General features: G+C 36.5%; 1 protein-coding gene across 3 annotated transcripts in view; it reads left to right on the top strand.

Moving 5' to 3' along the window:
• REEP3 (receptor accessory protein 3) overlaps window positions 1-24453 on the top strand; it is a 96157-nt gene that overhangs the window by 38788 nt on the left and 32916 nt on the right. For 2 of the 3 annotated variants that reach the window (XM_070563585.1, XM_070563578.1), the window contains exon 2: window positions 5174-5246. The exons of the other annotated variant lie outside the window; for it this stretch is intronic. In XM_070563585.1, coding sequence (XP_070419686.1) covers window positions 5174-5246 — 73 coding nt within the window. The remainder of the gene's footprint in view (window positions 1-5173; window positions 5247-24453) is intronic. 3 annotated transcript variants of the gene reach the window in all.

Here is a 24453-nt window from a genome sequence, read left to right on the forward strand (position 1 = left end):
AGATGGATTGTGTCTAAACACCTGTCCAGAAAATAGCTATTTCAAGTATTTTCTATATATGAAAAATTATACAAGAACCATCTCCGCTATTAAATTCTCATAAATTTTATTTCCTTTCTTAACTAGGCAGCTTTACCTTAGTGGGAGGGAAGGGCGTCATGAGTATTTTGGCAAAATCCTCCCTCTTTATGCAGAAATAAGACTAAAAGGAAATGAGTTACTGTTTCTTCCTGCCTCTCTAACTGAAACAATATTCAGATTTAGAGGTGAATTTTATTTGGAGCAAATACTCCCTTTATAAGCCCCGAGTTTATCTTGTAGATGGCCTTCTAAAATAAACTTTATTTGATTTCATATGCTGTGCTCATGCTTTGGCTTTATGCCTGACCTCCCAGGTTGCAAACGTCTACAGTAGGACCCAATATTAAAGAAAATAAACCAAAAAAAAAAAAAACCTGGAAAATATTACAGATGTTAGAAATAAATTACTCAGCAATATTCACATTGGAGCAGTAATAGGTTGTAATATTAATAGTGGTGGTCCTTAAAAATTGTCCCACTATTCACTAAGACATTTAATCTTTCTAGTGTTCCAAATGAAATACATTATTGTTTCCTACTCTTAGAAGAGTTAGGTGTTAGGGATATTGTATTTATTCATTTGAATGATTCTATTCAATACAGAGGTTAAAAAATAAAGGCTAAGCACCTGTATGCATGGTATCAACTAACACCAAATCCTTAAAAAAAATTACCTGCTTTGGAAGTCAGTTATATACATTGAAAAATACATCAAACAGTCTAAAATAGAATATTCTAAAGGCAAAATGACTAATCCTGACAAATTCTAAAATTCAAAATAAAAGTAAGTCAGTCTAGTGAGGAGAATTGGATCTAGAAGAAGAAAGTGAATTAAGCAAGAAAAACATGGAAGACAATAAAGGAGGGAAGAAAAGATAAGGAGGGAGGGAGGTATTGCAGGCAAGAAGCATACACTCCAGGATTGAAGTAGAAATACGAGAGAGATATTGAGGAAACTCTGCTGGAACAGATGGTTTATATAAGGCAGTGGTTTTCAAATTATGTTCTGATGAGCCCCCAGTCACCAAGAGGGTAAAGAGACCAGCTAATGAGGTCTTTAAGCAAGGCAGTGCTGCAGGTAGATTAGGAAGATTGATCCAACAGTGGAGCCAGAGGCGTGTGTTGGGAAACTATTTATTAAGTCAGATTAGATGGCAGGAGCCTAAATGTGTCATTGGCCACAGGTTTGAAAATAAAAGAGGAGGATGGATGTGTGGACTCTCACTAAGGAAGAACTAACAGCACTGGGTTACAGATTGAAAGGATGTTGTAGCAGGGGAAAGAGGAGTCAAAGATCCATCCAGTGATTGAAGAATCTCATGTTGAATTTATATCCAGTGGTACTAGATTGTATGGAAATATGGAAGATAATACGTTAATTGTGTTCAAATTCTAAAGGGAAATACAAAGTGGATTGAAATTATTAACTTGAATATATGAACTATAAGTATGATGGCTTACTATGATCAGTTATGCCTTGTGTCAACAGTGAGGATGAACACATAGCAGACCTGGGAGTTGTGTTCTTGTTTACATCTTGGTTTTTAAGGTCAGTTGCTTTCTTAGAAGTCACTTAGCTAGAAAGCTTCTGTGCCTTATGGGGGGCCTATATTTTGTGGCACAGCTAAAAATTCCGTATTCAGAGTCTGGAATCGGCTTCTGGTGAAGTAGCATTCACAGGGTAGGTAAGACAGATTGTTAATGATGTGGGTTCCTGTTGGTGAGGATAAAAACCCCAGCAGGAGAAGATCTGAGATTCCTCTGACCTGGTGATGTCAACCTCAAGCCCAGGGTTCAGCTTTGTGAGGGATAAGAAAGTTACCAGGGAAAAAAAATTAAATAAATAAATGATAACTGAACTAAAACTATAGAGATGTAGATATTTGCTCACTCTTTTTTTTTTTTTTAAGGATTGGCACCTGGGCTAACAACTGTTGCCAATCTTTTTTTTTTTTTCTGCTTTATTTCCCAAACACACCCGCCCCCCCCCTCCCCCCCCCCCCCCCCCCCCGGTACACAGTTTATATCTTAGTTGCAGCTCCTTCTAGTTGTGGGATGTGGGACGCCACCTCAACGTGGCCTAATGAGCGGTGCCATGTCCACGCCCAGGATCCAAACCCTGGGCCGCTGCAGCACAAACTTAACCACTCGGCCCGGCCACGGAGCCAGCCCTATTTGCTCACTCTTAATGTAAGGCTTATTTAACATAAAAGTTCATAAATACACCATATGTCTTCTGGGATGAGTTGTGTCCCCCTCCAAAATTCAAATGTTGAAGTCCTAACCCCCAGTACTTCAGAATGTGACTGTATTTGGTGATAAGGTCTTTAAAGGGGCAATCCAGTTAAAACGGCATGTTTAGAGTGGGCCCTAATGCACTATGACTGAAGCTCTTATAAGAAGAAGAGATTAGGGGACACACACAGACCAAGGGGATGACCGTGTGAGGACACAGTGAGAAAGTGGCCATCTGCAACCTAAGGATCGAGGCCTCAGAAGAAACCAAACCTGCCGACTCCTGGATCTTGGACTTCTAGCCTCCAGAACTGAGGGAAAATAAATATCTGTTGTTTAAGCCATCCAGTCTGTGGTATTTTGTCATGGCAGCCCAGCAGACATAATACAATATGTATTTCAGCAAACCTTATAAACAAAATCAAAAGATAACAAAAACCTAGAAAAAGATTGGTTCACATACAGTAAATTAGACAAAGAAGGGCCTAGAATCAACAGCATTCCAGTAATAGCAAGTGTACCTAGCACCCAGATCTTGCTCGTAAATACTATCCTCCCATAAGGGGAACCAAGGCTCCTTGGAGAAACGGCTGATTCTAGGAATGAGGCAGGAAGTACACAGAATGAGCCTGGAGTATCAGGTAGTGCTAGAAAGTAGCAAATTGCTCAAGAAAACCTCACAATTGTAGAGGTATGTCAAGGGGACATAGGAGCTAACTGAAAGATCTCCCACGTTCAAAGCTATGAGCAACAAAATAGGGTAGTATTGGATTGGAACCCAAAGTGTAAAATAAACATACATGAGTCCATATTGATATAAATAAATCATTGAATAAATAAGTAACTAGGGGAGAATAGACAAATCTTCCATGCAGAAAGATTCCAAATGCTTTATGTGGATACTCCACCCTCAAGGAGGTGAGCATAACTCCCCACTCAAGTGTGGCCTGTGCATAGTGACTTCCTTCCAAAGAGTACAGCATGAAAAGCGGGGGAAAGAGTACCCTTATAGTGGCAAATCTAACAAACACCACCTCAGCCTGTTGGTTAAGGTTAACATCAAGAGCGATAAGTCATATTTATAGTATATATCCTTGATATAATATGATGAGATGGTACTTTACTTCGGTGGTCTTCTTGCCAAAAGCCCATACCTCAGTCTAACCATGAGAAAAACATCAAACAAATTCCAGTAGAAATACCTCCTTCCATATGCTTGACTAGTACTCCTCAAAACTGTCAAGGTCATTTCTCAAGGAAAGGCTGAGAAACTGTTACTGCCAAGGGAAGCTAAGGAGACAGACAACTAAATGTAATGTACTATCCTGGATGAGATCCGAGGACAGAAAAAGGATACTAGGTTAAAACTAAAGAAATCTGGATAATATATGGGCTTTAGTTAGTAAATATTTATATAGTTTTAATTGTGACAAATGTACCATACTAGTGCAAGATGTCAATAATAGGGCAAACTCAGTGTCAGATATTTGGAACTATCTTCCCAACTGTTCTGGAAAACTGAAACTATTCTAAAATAAAGATTCTTTTTCAAAATAGACAAAAAAAAGAAAAGTAGACAACAGATATCACATACCCCATGCATCAAAAGGCCAGTAAACACTTAAAAAAAATTCATACTTGTGTCCAGAAATACACATTAAAACATCTAAGAGATTATTATTTTTTCCTCTTTAGCTGCTAAACTTTTTTTTTTTTTTAATGGTGATGCCTATGATTGTCAATGTATGGGAATGTAGAGTGGAGCGACCTCTCTGGAGGGCATTTCGGTAATAGGTTAAAAATGTGTGTACTCTTTAAAGCAGCAGCATCACAACCAGTAAGTGATTATCAATGTACACAGAAATGTTTTTCATAGTAGTCTATGCAATAGCAAAAACCTGGAACTTAACCAAAAGCCTATAAATATGGGATTGTTTAAATAAACTATAGGAATCTCAATGTGGTATGTAATGAAGATATTGAGCATAATACTGTAGAATAATATTTGAGGACCAAAAACTCCGTGATATATTATGTGAAAATTTCAGTTGTAAACCATGTATACTGTGTCATGCCTTTTCTGTGTCTATCCTTTCATTTTATATATATATATATAATATATATAGGATCAACATATACACTATATATATACATATATATATGTCTGTACATATCTCTTGAATCTGGGATTTGGTGAAATAATCTTAACAGATGGCATTAAATTAAGTCCTATTAGTGATTTAGTCATTTTTTAAATGGTTAAAGAGTTATTTTAATACATATTGTAATAAATGTATCAAGTATTGTTTCACAGCACTGTCATTGTAGTTAGAAGCCATTGCTTCTCAGACTAATAGAATGAAAGACCACGTTTTCATTACACACATTGTGTGTGTGTTATGTTTATTTTGAGTATACTACACATGGATAAAAAGTGGGATTTGCGTGCAATAAAATGTTGCCTGTGGTTATCTCTGACTGGTAGGATTGGGACAATTTTTATTTTATTTTTGGCGATTTTCTACATTTCCTAAATGTTCTTCAAGGAACTACAGGATATTTTTTGTGATGAGAAATAAAGGTTTTAAATGGCAACTTAAAAAAAAAGAAAAAATATCTTTTTTTCCCCATGAAACTATATCTAGAATATTAAAACCATCTTTTTGTTAAAAAAAAAAAAGGTATTTTTACTTTGCTATTCTGAGTGGATTTAGTTTATGAAGAAATTTGCATTCATACAAATTTACACTGTCGTATGTTTTCCATATACTTTCTACTTTTCTATTAGGTGAAATTTTCTTCAGCCGGTAAAAGCATTGTTGTGTTTGATTAGTCTTCTCATACGTTTTACTTTTAGGTTGCTGTTTGGAATGCTTTATCCTGCATATTATTCATACAAAGCTGTGAAAACAAAAAACGTGAAGGAATATGTAAGTATAATTTTATGAGTGATTAGTTCTAGTTTAATGTATCCATAATATACAAAACTAGAAACAGCTGAAATAATGTTTTCGGTTAAAAATCTGATATAAATGTGAAGTAATGAAATTAGTCTTTTTTTTTTTTTTTTTTTTTTACTAATTTTGAATACAGTTCCAAAGTGGAGTTTCAAAAATAGTTCACTGTCAGTTGGTGTTTAAGTAAGTGTATGATTCCCAAATGAGTAATTGGGTATCTCTCATTTATTTAGTCTGTGAGTTCCAGTAAAAGAGGTTGGGGGGTTGCCTGATTTTTAGCCTTGTAAATTGTTGGGTACACTCAGAATATATCTCTCTGACCCCAAAATCTTCTTTTCTTTCATAGGTGTTTTGTCACTTTCTAATTCTTTTAAATATGCAGATACCTCATCACTACTGACAATTACAGTCTTTTTTCTTCTTGATTCAGACTCTATTTGTAATGATTTCCTCTTTAGTCCTCAGTGTTTCTTCTTTCAGTTTCCTCTTCCTCATTCCTTAATTTTTACTAATTAAACTTTTACTAATTGTTTTCATTTTTTATTAATTTCTGTAAGTTCTCATTCCCAATTTTATCCACTTTAATAGTAAATGGCCTTCCCCACCTATAAATCCCAACATAGTATACTGTTTGTGATGGAGTGAATTTTCAAAGACTGTTAAAAGCATAGCTTATTAGTGGTTAATCAGCAGGAGTAATTACGAGATAACTGCAAATCAGTAACTATGATTCTTTTTTAATTGAGGTAACATTCATATAACATAAAATTAACTGTTTCATAGTGAACAATTCAGTGGCATTTAGTATATTCACAATATTGTGCAAACACTGCTTCTGTTTGGTTCCAAGCTGTTTTCATCACTCCATACCCATTAAGCAGTTAGTGCCCCTACTTTCCTCCCCACAGCCTCTAGCAACCACCAATCTGCCTTCTGTTTGTATGGATTTACCTATTCTGGGTATTCATATAAATGGAGTCATATATGTGACCTTTTGTGTCTGGCTTTTTTTACTTAGCATAATGTTTTCAAGATTCATCCACATTATATCAGTGTTTCATTCCTTTTTATGACTGAATGATACTCCACTGTATACATGTACAACATTTTGTTTTTCCGTTCATCCATTGATGTACATCTGCATTGTTTCTACATTTTGGCTCTTATAAATAGTGCTGCTGTAAACATTCACGTGCAAGATTTCCTTGAATACCTGTTTTCATTTCTTGTGGGTATATAGCCTTGGTTCTTTTTAAGGGATCTTAAATGGGGGCCTTGTCATCCAACTCATCAAATGATCAGAGATCAGATGATGATTCTTTATTCTGTTTGTTCAGGGTGTTTTGGTGGAGGAGGCTCTGAAACCTTTATAACTAACCCATTCTATTGAACTTTTATAGTCACTTTATTTCTATTTTATATAAAACTAATTTTTCAAGTGAAGTATATGCAGATCAGTTAAAATGTTGGAATATATCTGGCAGAGGTAAAGAAGTTACTTAGCTGAGCTCTGAAATTTTTCTGTTCTTTTATTATATGTATCTCTTGAATCTAAGATTGGTGAAATAGTTTAAGAGATGGAACCATATTAAGTCCTAGTAATTTAAAATGATTTATAGGTGCCATTTTATAAATGGCTTGAAAGGATATATTTTAATGTATATTATAATAAATTCTTCAAGTATTGTTTTATAGTATTGGCATAGGTTAGTTTTTAGAAACAAGCGCTTATCTTCTGTTAACAGTGCTTCTCAGGCTACCTGTGGTAAAGGACCAGTTTTGTTTTGTTTTTAATTTCCAATAAGCCACAGACCAATACTTTTGTAAAGTAAAATAGAAAACTAGTCACTAGAAAAATAAAATGAAAACCCAAAAACACACGAAATACAACCCCAATTTTTTATTACATAGATTCAGTTAGACTGAAATTACTATCAATTTTTGTATGTAAAGCAAAACACTAATACTTCACAGCCTCACACTATTCCATAGACAACACTGCCCTACTGTGTAATATTTTAATTTAATTGGAATTCTCTATCTCTTTTCAAAGATGAAAAAAAGAGTTGCTCTTCATTTCCAAGCACCATGAAAATATGAGCTGGGAGTATACTGCTGGCTGGTACTTCATAAAAGTACTGGCCAGTACATTCCACCCTATTTGGAATGTTTGTGATACTGTTATTAAATGAGATGAGATCTTTTTTCTGAATCTAATTTCTGTACAGTTGAAGTACACAGTGATATGTTTCTCAGCTTTGGGCCCATTGCACCTATAAAGCATTGTAAACCCAGGATGTGCAATAATTGATGTGCCTGTGTGTGTGTCTTTGTGTATGTATTTGTGCTTATGATATTGTCCTATCTTCACTCCTACATCTGCTTGATTTTGTTGGGTAAAAAAGTTATGTACAAATTGAAAATGAAGTTTAGATGAGAAGCTCTAATAATAGAGGATATTATTAGTAGGCACATAATTACCATCCCCTAAAATAAAAGGTGAGAAGATAGCGATAAGAAATATAAAGATATAATACATTATAATAAAAAGAAATAGGCCTGTCATGTGTAAATGCATGCTAAAAGAGCAGAAGAAATGATGTTATTTAGCGATTGGACTAAGAACCATTATAGAAATATAAGTCCATTTCTCACTATGCATCAACTTAACTTTGTTAATGCTCATTTTTCAAGACTTAAAAACATGGATTTGTGTGTTTTATTTCCTTAAGACAACAATCGAATTTTTAGTACTGGATTATTCTTTTTATTGTTAAAGATTGGCACCTGAGCTAACAACTGTTGCCAATCTTCTTTTTTTTGTTGTTGCTTTTGCTCCCCAAATCCCCCCAGTACATAGTTGCATATTCTAGTTGTGGGTCCTTCTAGTTGTGGCGTGTGGGATGCCGCCTCAACATGGCCTGACAAGTGGTGCCATGTCTGCACCCAGGATCCGAACCGGTGAAACCCCGGGCCACCGAAGCGGAGCGCACAAACTTAACTGCTCAGCCACGGGGCTCGCCCCTGGATTATTCTTTAAACTTGACATTAATAAGAATGGACTATCCCTAAAATTTTAATTCTGCTTCATAAGTTAAAGATCATTTAACCTATGGGGAAAAAAATCCACTAATGTTCTTATTCAAACTGATTTTAAAAATCTATAAAACTTGATGTATGTTCATATATATACACATCTATATCTTTGTGTGTTTAGATAAATACTTAGAACATTGCCTTGCACACTTTTTAGAGAATAACTCACTATTAACAAAGTAGGAATTATCTGTACGTAATTTTGCTGTAGTATCGTGACTCTGAAAAATGTTTTCTTAACCATCCCTTTGAGAATATCAGAATAATGAGTAATTGAAGAAAACTAGGAAAGTAAAAAGGCTGGTGGCTGGAGCTGGTTTGATAATTACACTGTAATCAACTCTGCTTCACAAATGAAATGAGAGCTAAAAGCAAAGACAGTTAGGCAGTGAAATAGGAAAGGCAGGGCATCTGCTTTTGACAAGGAAATGTGATACAACTCTGAAGACCTCCTGGTAACCAATCTGTCTGCCATCGAGGCTGCTAGAGCAACTAAGCTGAGATATCATATTAGGAGAATAACTCTTAGATTTATATAATTTCCTACCACTTTCAAAATACTTTTGTATATTATTGTTTCTAATTGCTGCTTAACAGATTACCACACATTTATTGGCTTAAACCGACACCTACTTATTCTTTCACAGTCTTAGAGATCAGAAATCTGAAATGGATCCACAGGGCTGCATTTCTACTGGAGGCTTTGGGGGAAAATCTCTTCCTTCCCTTTTCTAGCTTCTACAGGCTGCCCAAATTCCTTGGCTTATGACTATATTCCTCCCTCTTCAGAGTCAGTGCATTGGGCTGATCTCACGCTGCCATCTCTCCGGTTCTCTCTTTGGGGCCCCCTCCACCTTCCACTTACAAGGACCGTTGTGATTATATTGTGCCCTCCCGAGTAATCCAGATCCTCTCCCTGTCACAAGGTCAGCTGATTAGCAACCTGAATTCCATCTGCAACCTGATTTCTCATTTACCATGTAACCTAACATATTCCCAGATTCCAGGAATTAGGATGTAGACGTCTTTAGGGGAGAGGGACATTATTTTGCATACCACAGTAATATCTCACTAGTCCTCACTACAACTCCATAAAGTAGGCAGGGAAAATATTTCAATATTACAGGCTCAAAGAAGTGAATTAACTTGCCCAGGGTCACATGGATTGTTAAGACAAGAATGGTGCCAGATCGAGTATCTTCTGTTTCTAGTATTTTATTCTTTCTATTCCACCATGCTACCTTTAGAAAAGTAGGTGAGGATCCCGGCTTCGTGAAAAGGTTGAAACAACTTTCACAACTAGCCAGTGAATAGCTTCTGATTCATTCTAAGGTAGATCTTCAGGGGCCACAACTATATGGATATTTTCTAGGAAGGGCAATGAGGCAGCTTAACTAGTCCTAGGGCAGGACCATAAGCATCTAAATCAACTGTGATCAAAATGGTTAAAGATGAAATTAGAAGTTTTTGAAAGTTCTATAAAGTCTTGGCAGTTCTGGAAGAATTTCCAACCTAAATTTACTTCTGATAAAAATTTTGAATATTATTATCTTGCTGAGTTTCACCTAAACTTAGTCATCCAGTTTAACCTCAGATGATAACAATTTTATCAGATCTCTTTTCTCATAAAGTTTTTCTACGTGGTGGTCCTATCCAAATTTGCTTTGTTTTGCATATGGAGGTTTCTTAATAAAATTAACCTTCTTAAAATTTCCCTATTATATTTTTAATAGCCTTTATACTATCTAATATTGTCATTTATTTGTATGTATGTTTATCTTCCCCACCAGAATAAGCTCCATAGAGAGTTTTGTTTTGTTAATTGCTGTGTTTTTGTACCTAGAATGGTACATGGTATACAGTAATAGTAGGTACTCAATATTTTTTGAATGAATGAATAAGAAAAGGAAGACTTGACTTTTAGGTATATATCAAATATTATGTTTACAAGAGTGTGTACATTTCTTAAGTGGATTGGTCTAGTTCCTTAACTTTGATTCTGCCGGGTTAAGGAGTATACAGTCCAGTCTGACTTATCCCAAAGCCCCACTTTCTTTGTGGTATTTGGTTATTATCTAAATTCCACTGATATCTACTTCAAAATTTTCAGAAAGCAAACATTTTTGGTTAATTTACTTCTTCCCACCCTAACTACTACCATTCCTCTCAGGCCTGCAAATGGTAGATTGCACCTGATAAAACAGATGCTGTGTTCAAATCAAAACAAATGGAAAGTGCTGTGTATTTTGGCAACCTTCCCTTCTTCCTTTGCCTATTTTTAAAACGGAGCTTTCCTAGGATATAATTTCCTGTATAGTGTGGCTGATATGGCCTACTTAAAGTCTTTCAGTCTTGCAGTAATTGAAATGTAAACTTACTGAAGAATTAGTATGGTTTTGAAAATTTTTTCAAGCTTATACCATCTCATGACTTGAAAATAGACTGTTTACTTCAGTCATGTGTAATTGCTGATAGCTTTTCTAGGAAACCAGTCCTCTTATTCTTAGAATGTTGGAGAAAGTAGCAGTGAAAAGATTAGCTAACAGCACTTAAAATCAAAATCAGACATTTGGTCCTGAGATTTATGGTGAGCAAGAACAAAGAACAGGGAAAACTCTGGGAGATTCCTCTCTAAAAGGCCTAGAAATGGCCTTCTAAATCCCTATGGCCTTCACTTTTGAAAGTGACCTGATTTTTGACTGAATATTTGGGTGATATGAAAATGAACAAATATACCACAAACCGGTTCTACAGTTCTTATCAATTGGTAAAATCTGAAGTTGTCTAGTAGTTTTAGGGTACAGAAAGAAGGGGAAAAAACATGCTGAAAAACTTTTCTTTGTGTCAAGAGGGGTTCTCCAGGCATCGTTTGCTATTTTGGATTAAAAATATTCATTTGATTCAAGTGTTTTAATAATTTGGAAAGTGTAAAGATTTACCCACTGATTAAGTGAGATTTTTGAAAATTAGTTTTGTTAGGCCACGTGCTCATCTGTTTGTTTTCCATTCTGATCTACTTTTAATTTAGTTTTCATTTTTATCAAAGTTATGCTTATTTATAATTTAAAAAGCCAAACAGTTTTGCAAGGCTTTTCATGAAAAACAACAGTTCTCACTCGTCCCCATCCCTATTTCGTTTTTTTTTTTAAGATTTTATTTTTCCTTTGTCTCCCCAAATCCCCCCAGTACATAGTTGCATATTTTTAGTTGTGGATCCTTCTAGTTGTGGCGTGTGGGATGCCGCCTCAGCATGGCTTGATGAATGGTGCCATGTCTGCGCCCAGGATCCGAACCAGCAAACCATGGGCCGCCGAAGCAGAGTGCGTGAACTTAACCACTCGGCCACGGAGCAGGACCCAGCCCATCCTTATTTCTAACTCTCCAGCAGCAACTACTTTCAACTCTCTCACCCAAATCTTTTAGTATTTCCTTCCACATTCTAAGTAACATGCTTATATTGTAATTTCTTAGTTTTTCAGTTGGACATCATCAGTTGACTTCCTTCTATTAAAAATGATTTAGTGGTTACCCAATGTCACTATACACATGCATATTTTTCTGTCCCTATAGCCTTCCAGTGTCATTACAGTGTAATTTGGATTGGGTCAATATTCCATATTGACGTTATTTAGGCTAAGTTAGAAAGAGTAATAGCACATAGAGATAAAGAACACAGAATCTAGAACCAGGGTGCCTGAGTTACCATCCCACCCCTACCCATTACTAGCTGTATCTTTGAGCAAGTTATTTGACCTTTCTCTGCTTCAATTTCCTTATCTGTAAAATGAGAACAGTAGTAGTACTTCCTTCCTCGGGTGGTTGTGAGGAGTATATGAGTTAATGAACATAACACATTTAAATCAGTACCTGACATATAAAATATTATAAAACGGTACCTGTTGTATAATATTTTTCATTATATAAGCGCTGTTTGACATATAAAATATTATAAAACGGTACCTGTTGTATAATATTTTTCATTATATAAGTGCTGTTTGCATGCTATTACCATCCCTTTCCTGCACAATAGTTTGTTTTCCCTGGGATTATTCATTTTCTTGTTTTCTGTTTTGTTGGGGGTTTTTTTTTTCACATTTGTCATTTTCTGTTCTAATTACACACTTAGACCCAACCTCTGCCTCAGTTGTCTGAATTTCTTCTAATCCATTCTAGTGCATTCTAATCCATTCGATATTCTGAACTGGCCCTTGCTTTACTTCCTGTAATTTCTTAATCTTCTGTCTTCCTCTTTCTTATTTTACTTCCTCATCTTGATGAAATGCATCCTTCCTGAGAAGGCCATATGAGAGGTAAATTTTTTGAGATGCTAGGTTCGAAGTAATTTTCCTTCAGAATTTTGAAGGCGTTTCTCTCTATCGTCTTTTACCTTCTAGTGTTGCTGTGGAGAAGTCAGAAGCTATTCTGAATCTTACCTGCTTGCGGGATCCTTTCTATGTCCTATTGTTTTAAAATCTCATGATGATGTGCGTTAGTATAAGTCGATTGTAATCGATTTCACTAAACCCTCAGTGATCCTTTTAACCTAGGAATCCTGTGCCCTTCAGCTCTGGGAAATTTGGTTTAAATTATTTCTTTAATGATTTTCTCCACTCCATTTTCATTATTTATTCTATCTGGAATTTCTTTTATTCAGTTATAAAGCCACTTAGACTGATTCTCTACTTTCTGTTCTCTTTCCTGCTCTTTCCCATCTCTTTTCCTTTTTGCTCGATTTTATGATAGAGTTTCTCAAGTTTATCTTCGAACTCTTCAATTGACCTTTTAATTTCTGCTCCTATGTGTTTAATTTCTAAGAGCTCTTTTTATTCTATAGATATTCCTTTTTCTATAGCATCCTATCCTTATTTTATGTTTAAAATATCTTCTTTTTTGTCTGAGGATATAAATGATAGATTTTTAGACATGTTCTCCTTTCTATATAGTCTCTCTTTCCCTTGAATTCTGCTTTTTTGTTTGTTTCACCCTCTGCTTTTCATGTATGATTTCCTCAAATGTTGGATGATCCTTGGTGGTTTCTTCACATTTGAGTATTGTAATGAAAAGCTGATTGGAAGCTCTGCCCAAGAAGAGGCCTGCTGAATGTGATCTTCACTACAGAGTGATCTGACCAGGCAATTGTCTTTGCTCCTAGGGCTGCCATAAGGAAATACCACAACCTGAGTGGCTTAAAGCAACAATGATTTATTGTCTCACAGTTCTGGAAGCTAAAAGTGTGTGATCAAGCTGTGAACAGGGCCACACTCCCTCTGAAACCTGTTGAGAATTCTGCCTTGCCTATTTCTACCTTCTGGAGGTTGCTGGCCATCTTTTGTGTTTCTTACCTTTCAGCTGCAGCATTTCACTCTCTTCCTCTGTTGTCACATGGTGTTCTCCCTTAGTCTGTCTGTGTCTCTGAGTCTCTTTTCCTCTTATAAGGGCACCAGTCATATTAGTTTAAGGGCCCACCATATCCCAGTATGACCTCATTTTAGCTCATTACATCTCAGTGACCCTATTTCCAAATGAGGTTACGTTCTGCGGTACTGGGGGTTAGAACTTTGTATTAGTCTGCTCAGGCTGCCATAACAAAATACCACTCACTGAGTAGCTTAAACAACACAAATTTATTTTCTCATGGTTCTGTAGGCTGGAAGTCCAAGATTAAGGTGCCATCAGAGTTGGTGTTTGGTGAGGCCTCTTCCTTTTTTGTAGATGGCCACCTTCTCTCTGTGTCCTCACATGGCCTTTCTTCTGTGCATGCATGGAGAAAGAGATCTCTGGTGTCTCTTCCTCTTATAAAGACACCAGTTCTATTGGATTAGGACCCTACCCTTATGACCTCATTTAATCTTTATTACCTTCTTAAAGGCGCTGTCTCCAAATACAGTCACCTTAGGGGTTAGGGCTTCAACATATGAGGTTTGGGGGGACACTTCAATCCATTGCAAACTTCAACATATTTTTCTGGGGGACACAATTCAGCCCATAACAACCATTTCCTTGGGAAATTATCAATAGCTGTCTCTTTAGGTATTTTCTGTTGTGCCAGTCAGATTCTTCCCTTCTGAAAGGTACTTGGTTGGTAGCATTCTGGCAGGAGATTGAAGATTGGGGCTTCTCAGTATTCAGTTTATAAACTTTTACTTAATCCTTTTTATCCTTACTCTCAGCCATGCCAGAGATTTGCAAATCCAGGGACCTTCTGATTCACCCTTTCCAGAGTGTAGGCCTAAGGGTTCTGCTAGAGGAAGGAGAGTCATCGAGAGACAGCTAAATTTGGAGGGCACCTAGGGGCCCACCTGCTCCTTAAGCTGATTTATAGCCATCCTTCCTATCTTTTGCCTTTTTTGCCCTTTTTGGCCAAGAATTATGCCACCAGTTCTTGAGCCTTTTGGGAGCTCTGCAATGTAGAGTTGGATTGCTCCTCAGTTTTTTTTACTGTCAGCTTAATACTCAGTTTTCTCAGGTCTCCTAAGTCATTTGCTACTCATCCATTTCCTTCCTAGCTGGAAAAATTTTCATACTCTCTTCCCTTCTATGTTCTCATGGACTTATGTCTTTTTCAAAAATCACTTTACTCTTGTTTTAATGAGATTTGTGGTAGGAGTGCTATTAAATGTGTATGTTTACCCAGATTTCCAAATGGACTTTTTAAGTGGGATACTTGTGGTGGAATTATACAGTGATATCAAAGAAAATTTAGTCTCTCATTAACATTGGTTTTTAAAATGTGTTCACATAGGGCATAGGTTTACAGTAGTAATACATATTACCATTTTTTCAATCCTTAACTATAATTTCAAAATCTAATTTTAGCTGACATACAGTAAATACATGTGCAGCTTGTCTTGAGTTATAGTTGTTTGTAAATCGAGTTTTGATAAATAAAATCACGATTTAAATGTACTTGGAATAGTTTGCTATCCTTTAATGAAGTAAATATACATACATTTACTTAAAGTGAAGTAAGTGATGATTATTCTTTGTAAACCTAATTTTCGTTGTCAGGTTAACTTATTTTATCTGTAATGCATATCAGTATATAACTTCACCGCTTAAGTAAGTGATGCTGTTGTAATTATCAAGTGACTTATACTCTTCCTTATGTTTTCTAAAAACAATTTCTTCAGGATCATCTCAGGATCATTACAGTGAATCCACTTTAGGAAACAAGTGTTAAGTTTGAATAAGATTATATAATTGGGAGATTTTACATGGATGTTTAACATAGTTCCTTCTAAAATTTTGCAATGTGAATTAGAGTACCCCTTGACCTTTATGAAGTAAATTGAGAGCATTCTCACAATTTTCACGCTAAGATGTAGCTAGCCATCCACAGCTGTCTTGTCCTTTTCTAACTTCCAATGCAAATGCTTTGGAAAACATACACGAAGGAAAGAAATTCTCACAGTAACGTTTAAATCTAAGAGGCTCAGTCAGGCTTTTGCTAATATCTAGGAAGAATTTTACTAACTGTAGTGCCAATGGAAATGAACTTTTAAAAACAGGGACAGAAACATTGTTTCCATTAAAGGAAATCTTGTTAAGTACTAAATTGGAGGGAGGCCTAGCCACCTCCACCCTAATCCCTAGTGATGGAACAGCTTAAAATCATAAAAGCTACGGCAACTGAAAACCTCAGCTGCCACCACCCTCATTGCAGGGAGCACCATGTTCAGAGGCAGCCAGTGTTCTGCCTCCCCCTTATCTATTCATAAACCATAACCTCACTACTTTGAAGAAAACCCCCAATAAATTCCAAAAGGGAGAAATAATTGCCTACAAGAGAAAATCAAAAGTGCAGTACTAGATTAATTCAAAAATAAAAATGACAGTAATACATATTATAATTTATAGTCTTGAATATCATAGCTTTAAAAACCTTTATTTTGAAAAGCAAGGAAGAAAAATTCAACACACAAAGCAAGAAAAATGTCAAAATTAAAATGATCGGTAAAGAAAGTAGGATGAATAAAGCAATAAAGAAGCAGAAAAAAAAATGAAAGCAAAATTGAGAGAATTACAATATCTAGGAGTTGTTCTCTTGAATAAGCCTAAGAGAAACACTTGAAATAGCTAAGGTAGGGAGAAGAGTAGAAAAAGAATTGACAAAATGAGAAACAAGAGAAGCATTTAAACAAGCAATGCTAAATTTAAGTGACAAAGAAAATATTAAACTACCTAAAATTTGTATTAAAAATGGAATATTTTCTAATAATAGCAGATATACCTGGTCTTTTCGCTTTTTCACTAAAGGTTACATTATTTATGTAGAAAATTCCCCCTTTTATGCAATACCAGAATCTACCTTTGGAATGTTCAGATATGTACATCATCTTTCCATTATGTAATTTTAGAAATATACTGCTTTACCAACTACAGCTGTAATAATCAGATTGTCAGCCAGATTGCCATCACACTGTGAAAGGTCCTCCTAAAAATATAAAAGCTAGAGCTGTTCCTGAAGATTTTAGCTAAGTAAGAAAAATAAAATCTTTCCCTAAAAGCTCATGTAATTTTAAAAGCTCTTGAAAGAGATGTAAGAGAAATGTAAGGAAAATGTAAAAAGGTGAAGTTCTTTTGAAAAACTATAAAAAGTGAATACATTGAATTATACAAATATATCAAATTTTCTCTCTCGGCTATCCGAATAAATATAGACTGATTCCTTTTCCTTAGACCACAGATACAGACTGCAGGTAAAATGGAAAAAATCTTCAAAAGGTCTTGAAAAGTCACAGAAATAGATTGAATTGAGTAGTTTTATTTAAAACATGATAATAACTTCTGAAGGTTTCCAGCAGCTAGCCTTTAAAAGATCTAACACTTCAGGTTTATTATTTTATGTACTTGTTAAGAAGAGTGTCAGAATAAATTATTGGAGCCAACTGGGGAAGTTTTGTCATTGACATGATGTTTGAATATAATTTCAATCAACATTGCATTCTCTCTGTGAGAGGCAGATTTAGATTTAGATTTGGTCTTAGGGAGGAGAATCTACAGACGCTTCCCCCTCGGGAAGGGAGGGAGTCTCCAGCAAGCGGTCAGTGTCCAGACCAATCTGCGCTGTTGGGACGGGGAGCCAACAGGGGTGTTCCTCGTGGAACTTTGGGGTGCAAGAGCCTTAGGCCGCCCGTCCTCCAGCAGTCTGCTCAAAGCTTTTGTCTGCCCAACTTATGGCCATGAACAGTGCCTCTGAGAGGTGGGCTAAAGGTGCAGCTTTTTCTGTTTTTTGAACTTTTTGGTATCTTTTTTAACTGGTGATGTGCCTAAATAGTGTCCGAAAATGAGTACATTTTAAATGTTTATGGTGAACAAATGATCACACAAAACCTGAGTTCATCAACTTTTCCCAAAACCCAGAGCTCTTTGTTTATTCTCTTCGTGAATGATTCCACCTTCCTCTAGGTAATATTACCAGAACATATGCAGAGCAGCCTCTGCTGCAGAGCTTCTCAAACTTTAGTGAGTATTTGAATCCCCCTGAATATTGTTAAAATGCAGATTCTGATTTGGTAGATCTGGCCTGGCCTTGAGATTCTGCATTTCCAGCAAGTTCCCAGGTGATTTCAATGCTGCTGGTCTATAGATCAAAATTCAAGTAGCAAGAATTTTGTACATGTTCTCTAAGCCAGTTACACATAAAAAATACTCATGGAGCATGGAGCTTACCTTTTTTTTTTTTTTTTTTGCTTTGTCGTGAGGAAGATAGGCCCTGGGCTACCATCTGTGCCAATCTTCCTCTATTTTGTACATGGGACACTACCACAGCATGATTTGATGAGCAGTGTGTAGGTCCATGCCTGGGATGTGAACCCATGAACCCCGGGCCACCGAAGTGGGGCATGTGAGCTTAACCACTGTGCCACCAGGCCAGCCTCAAGAGCTTACCTTTTAAACACCTAGCTGCCCTCTCTCTGCATATTGTGATGATGGGGCCTAGGAATTTATTTAATTTTTTTAATCCCCATGTGATTCTTATCCACAGCCATGCTGAAAATCATTAAGAGGTATCTTAATTTATTGTGAAAAGTGAGTAATGACTACATTATGCTTTTTTCATACAAGTTTATATATGTAAATAGGCACTAAATAATGGAAGGTTTGTTTTAGAAACATCTCTGTGTGAATGGACTCACTAACAACTTGGAAAATGTTATAGAAAAATAATATTTTAACAAAATTAACCATATGATACAATTAGGGGGGTAAGAATATTGAGTTGGACTTTCTCCTACTTTCCATGTTGTAGGGCTGGCCATACACAAAATTTCTATGTCTGTAAATTCCCCTTTACAGTCATCCACCTTTCTTACTGCACCTTTCTCCAGCCTCTTTGTTCTTCGCACTGTGTTGACCCAGGACCTTCATGCTGTCCTGCACCCTGGCACTCAGCCAGCCCTTCCTTAGCCCACGTGCCCCGTGCACTATTACTTGCCTGTCTTTCACTTGCCCAAATATGGACCTCAGTTCTCTCTGTGAGGTTGATTGCATGTGCTTTTGAAGGAAAGCAATTTGATAACAGGGTCAGGGTCATTTTCAGTCAGAGATTTATTCTCTTGGAGTTTTTTTTCTATCAGTTTTTGCTTCTCAGTAAGACCATGTGACCCCGGAATCATAAAGGCTGGTTCTTACTGTTTGAATGATTATTGTATGTTTAAAGTATGATGTCGCGCCTATAATATAAAGCTATAACTTGTATATAGACAGTGGTATCTTATCTGAAGAACGAAATTTTTTATTTACTATGTCATAGTCTCGCCAGTCACCTGGAGACAGAAGCAGACCTTGTAGTAATTAGGTTAGTTCTCTTGTAGAAATAGCAAGATGGAATTGACATGTAAAGATAGATGGGGAACTGAGGTACCTAGGTACCTAAGAAGTGGTGCCAGTCCTTGAGAATGCCTCAAGTAAGAAACATAAATGGGGCAAGACTTTGAGAACACTAAGGGAAAAAGGAAGCTCGGATAACAATTTAGCATTGAAACTTGGATGACCAATAAGATGGCCATTTAATCCAGTTTATGCCTCTCTATCTGGATAGGCTCTTTCCCATGCTAAAATCCCAAGTTCTATGTGGTGATATTGAAAGTGAACTATGTCTCTTACAAATATTTATTATCTCAAATAAATCAATAAGACTTTAAATAATATTAAAAGTGAAATGTGGGACTGGCCCGGTAGCGCAGCAGTTAAGTGCACACGTTCTGCTTCAGCAGCCCGGGGTTCACTGGTTCGGATCCCGGGTGCAGACATGGCACCGCTTGGCACGCCACGCTGTGGGGGCGTCCCACATATAAAGTAGAGGAAGATGGGCACGGATGTTAGCTCAGGGCCAGCCCTACTCAGTGAAAAGAGGAGGATTGGCAGCAGTTAGCTCAGGGCTAATCATCTTCACACAAAAAAAAAGTGAAATGTGAATTCTCAGCCAGTGTGGATGGAGAGAGTTATTTTGGACTTAGAAGTCATTCTTTCCTAAATTCTGCTCCTGGAAACAGTTCCCATAAGCAGTTCCTGCTTTTTACATCTTCTTTTTCAACACTCCTTTTTAATTAGTTATCTTCTAGTTTTTAAACATTTTTGCACTTTTTTCCTTCTCTCAAGCTCCTCAAACTACTAAGGTAAGGTATGAGATACATGGGGCTTCTGTGATTCAAGGACACTGGGGAAGACCAAAGCCATATTGTGATAGAAGTATACAATTCTATTTACAATCTGCCCCATTTTAATTTATTTTAACACCAGATACGTCTGTATAATGTGATGCTTTCTCCTTCAGAGCAACAGGATATGCTGTGAGGTCTTTGGCAGTGGTACCCAGAAACTGCAGGTAAACCATGTTGCTGGGAGTTCAGGACCTGAAAGTGTCACTCCCCAACATCTGAGGCCTGAGGAGCTGTAGATTGTTAAGACATTCTCAAATGGGGCAGTGGAGGAGGAAGTACCCCAAAGCTGAGGAAGCCCAAATCAATTCTAGCCTAACATATTCCCCCCAACACATGCACTTTCTTTAAAAAAAAAAAAAAAAAAAACACCTATTTTCAGCCATGGTCTCTGTTCACTTTGGATTGAACTTCAGCTAGCTTATTTTCAAGCATGCTTCTAACTTGGCACAGCTCTGGGAAAAATCCCATAACTGAGCCATCTGGGTTGGATGAAAGAGGGAGTTTTTCTATTTCATTTCTCACATTTTGTTCCTCTTTGTTTTTAATGAGGAAAAAGTCATTATGAAGTAACCAAATTATTGCATAATGTTAATGAAGCTGGAGAAATCTTTTCAACTCTATACTATTTCTAAAGAATTCTATCTTAGGAGGTCCCTCTGTTGTCCCTGAAATGTTGTATAGAATGGATGTTTGGATGAATTGACTTGAGTGAATAACTAATAATGCTCAAGAAATAAAGTTCTCTCTGGGTGGTCTGAAGTTCAGCAGTGTTTATTTCTTTTCAGATTCAGCAGAGGTTTTTTTCTGGTGAAGCACATTTTAGTATTTTGTGCTCTGTATTTACTTAGTGTGGTTATAATTGAAATCATTAGGCATATGCAATTTTTCATTTTTTCTTAAAGACCATCATTAATTGCTTTATGATTCAAAGAATCTGAAATTAAGAGACGTTGGAAAGTTGTTTGATCTCTGATAACTTTGAAAACAACTTTGACAAAATAGATTAATATGTTGTAAACTGCTGTTTGCAGTCCAGAGTTACTTGTTTGAATCCTCCATCAACTCAGACCTTAAAATTAAGAATCTAAGTAAAAGCCTTCCTCTGTGCTTGTTTACCCAGGCACAGAGTGCTAGGTCCTGGGAACATGATGATGAACGAGACAATTTCGGTCCCTGTTGGTTGTTAGAATCAAACGACAGAGGCAGATGTTATACAAACCATTACACAGATGTACTACAAAAGGGAAGTACAATGTACAAAGATTGTATCCGACCTTTGGAGGGGGCGGGGGCTGTTAGGGAAGGCTATCCTTTGGAAGTGAAGGAATTTCATTCATACAAGGCAAATGAATAATATGTAAGATATAATAAAATATTAGTAGTTATATGATGGATCAAACATCGTGCTGGTAATCAATGTAATAGACCCTATTCTTATCCTTTTATGTATCTTCTTTCACTAATCCCTCTCATGAAAGCTTCTTGAGGATAGGAAAACCTTGACATCCAAGTGTGTAACTATTTCATGTCAAAGGACTTTGTTTATAATAGGCTCTAAGAAATATTTATCAAATTATTATATCGTATTTTTTCTTTTCATTGTGCAAGCATAATTTGACACAGTTGTATCATTTAACATATATTATTGTTACTATAATTGCTATCATAATATCACACTGCTCATAGCATAGCAAGGATAAGTTATATGAAGATACAACTTAAGAAAAGTACTTTTGAATTAATATGCCATAACCACTATTATTTGTACTCTTATAAATCTACAGCTACATGTCTCCCCCCAGAACATGATATTCTCTTATATATTTGGGGCCTGTGCATTGTTCTCAACTTCTGTGATGGAAATCATGGGGATTATTTTACAGTTGCAATTCACTTTTTGTTTGCTATATTTGTTCTGGGATCTAAACGAGTTTTATAAAAATTTTGTCTAGGAATGTAAATCATAAAAACTTATTTTGTTGAAAAATGTTAAAAAATCATGAAATGAGCCCTCCTTTTCTTTTGGCATCAGGAATAGGTAAATGCATACCTGTTAAATGGAGCATGGACTTTTGATAGTAAATTTAGCCTATGAGTACACTCATTTTACAGTGTTCACTCAGGCTTAAAATATCCTCTAATTCCTTTGAGGGAGTAAAGCTTAAAACACCATCACATGACTGTCTGGGTTTCTGAAATGCTAAATCTTTATAAAAGCCTTGTGGATTTTGCGTAATAATAAAGCAAGTGCTGGCTTGTTAAGCAGAATAATCTGATCCATGCATTGTATAAACCAGAATGTAATTTTAGATACTATGGTTTTCTATCACAGATAACTCCATACTTTTCAAAAGAACTTGCCTAATTACAAGAGTGTATTTTCTTGGAAATAAATTCATTTTGATATTTAAATGATTTTAAGATTCCATTTGAGGGATCTTTTATTTATAAATATTTTATTTTAAATTAAAATATCACATTTCTCTGCTCATGAAAAATATAGTGGGTAAAGTGTTCCAAGATAAAAATGATTGCCATTTCATTGTGACTAATTCAAAAAAAATTATTACCAAATAATTAGGAAAAATGGAAATCACAATTTTGCTTATAGGTTAGACAAGTCACTTGTTCTTTTAATAAATATTTTTGAGCATCTGTTTTGGGCCAAGTACCGTACCAGACATTAGGTGCCCTTGGGGAAAAAAAACAAAGCAAAGTAAGCAAAATAGACCATTAAACAACATTTTTCATTTAGTCTTCCCACGGACTTTTATGCACTTTATTCTTTGTATAGCTTGACCTACCACTCAGAATATGTTTACTGTAAACTTTATGCATATTTCTAACAATCTTATTTATCTCAATTCTTGGCCTATTGAAAGTAGAAGGGGCTTGCCACTGAAGGCATGTATAATACATACTGACAACACAGATGATAACTAACAAATTCACACAGAAGCCACACTTGCCAAGGGGTCACAACAGTAATTTAAAATAATATTTTTCTGGCTCTGGCCCAATCTGCTACATGAGAACATCAGTCTTTCCTTTCCTCCAATTTCTTCCTAAATATGTCTGAGAATCCCCTGAGGGTATCTTAACCGGAGTTTCTTAAAATAGTAGTCCTCTTCTCCATTTCCAGGTCATTGGTCACCACCAACCAGGCATTAGCCATGCCACAGATGGCAGCCAATAGCACTATGATCAATGCCTACCTAATTCTGGAACCATTGCCTCTATGGCCTTGTTCTCTCAATCTCTACAGAGATTAGAGTAAAACCTTTCATATTAGGGTAAGCTAAGCTGCTATAATTATAATATGCAACAAAAATGCAATGGCTGAAGAAATATAGAAATATATTTCTCTTTCACATAGCAGTCCAGGTTAGTGTTCATTTCATCAAGGAACTCTCAAGCAACCGTTTAAGAACTGGGGCTCTGCCCATCTTCAACAAGGTTCCAAGGTTCCAAGGTTGCTCTGCTTCCTGCCCTCCCAGCCAGCAGAAGGGGGAAGAGCCTGTGGGGAGACACACCCACTTCCGAAAAGCCTCAGCTTTCTGTTGGTGAGAACTGGTCATGTGGTCCCACCTACCATCAAAGAGGGGCTGAGAAGCACCGGCCTCAGCTGGGCCACTCCCCAGGTACACCTCTGTTATTAGGCCTTCTTATGGACAGCAAGCTGTCACGTGCATCCCTCTCTTGTTTCACTGTCTTACACCTTTCATTGCAGCCAGAGCAGGTGAGGGCATTCTTGGTCACATAATCTATTCCATCTCTACCCCAGGCAAGTCCCTTTCCCATCCATATACATAACTTTTCTAAAACTTTACTCTTCTTCTCAAATCCACTGTCCTTCTCACCTATCCCCAGCCTTAAATGATGACCTGCCCTCCCACGGCAGAGTAAAAAATAGACATTCTCAACTATGAACCGCTTCAACCCTCTTCCCTACACAGCCAGTCTTTTCTTCCTTTCCTCCTGTGACAGAGGAAGATGTATCCCAGCTTCTTTCTTGAGCCCACTCTTCTTTCTAATCTGTTCTTGTCTGTTTCATCCAGGATATTGTTCTATTAAGTATTCCTGCTTTCTCATAAATTGAATGTCATTATCCCCAGTAAAATGTTTGATCCTTGAGGATGTAAACATGCTTTTGTTTTGCCTCATGCTATTTTTTATTCTCCCTCTCCTTTTTTTCTTTTTAAACCAGATCTCTTAAAAGAGTAATTTATAATTTCTCATCATGTCTTTACTTCCTATCTACTGTCTGGCTTTTTGCATTGCTTATGAAAAGGAGCACACTAAGCTCTGCAGCCCCTATTCATTCAACAATTCACCAACATATATTTATTGAGCAGCTTCTGTGACAGGCACAGGGATTCAGCAGTGAACAAAATAAAATTCTTTGTCCTCTCGGAGTT

Source organism: Equus przewalskii, chromosome 1 (assembly GCF_037783145.1).
Source record: "Equus przewalskii isolate Varuska chromosome 1, EquPr2, whole genome shotgun sequence".
Taxonomy (NCBI): Eukaryota; Metazoa; Chordata; class Mammalia; order Perissodactyla; family Equidae; genus Equus; species Equus przewalskii.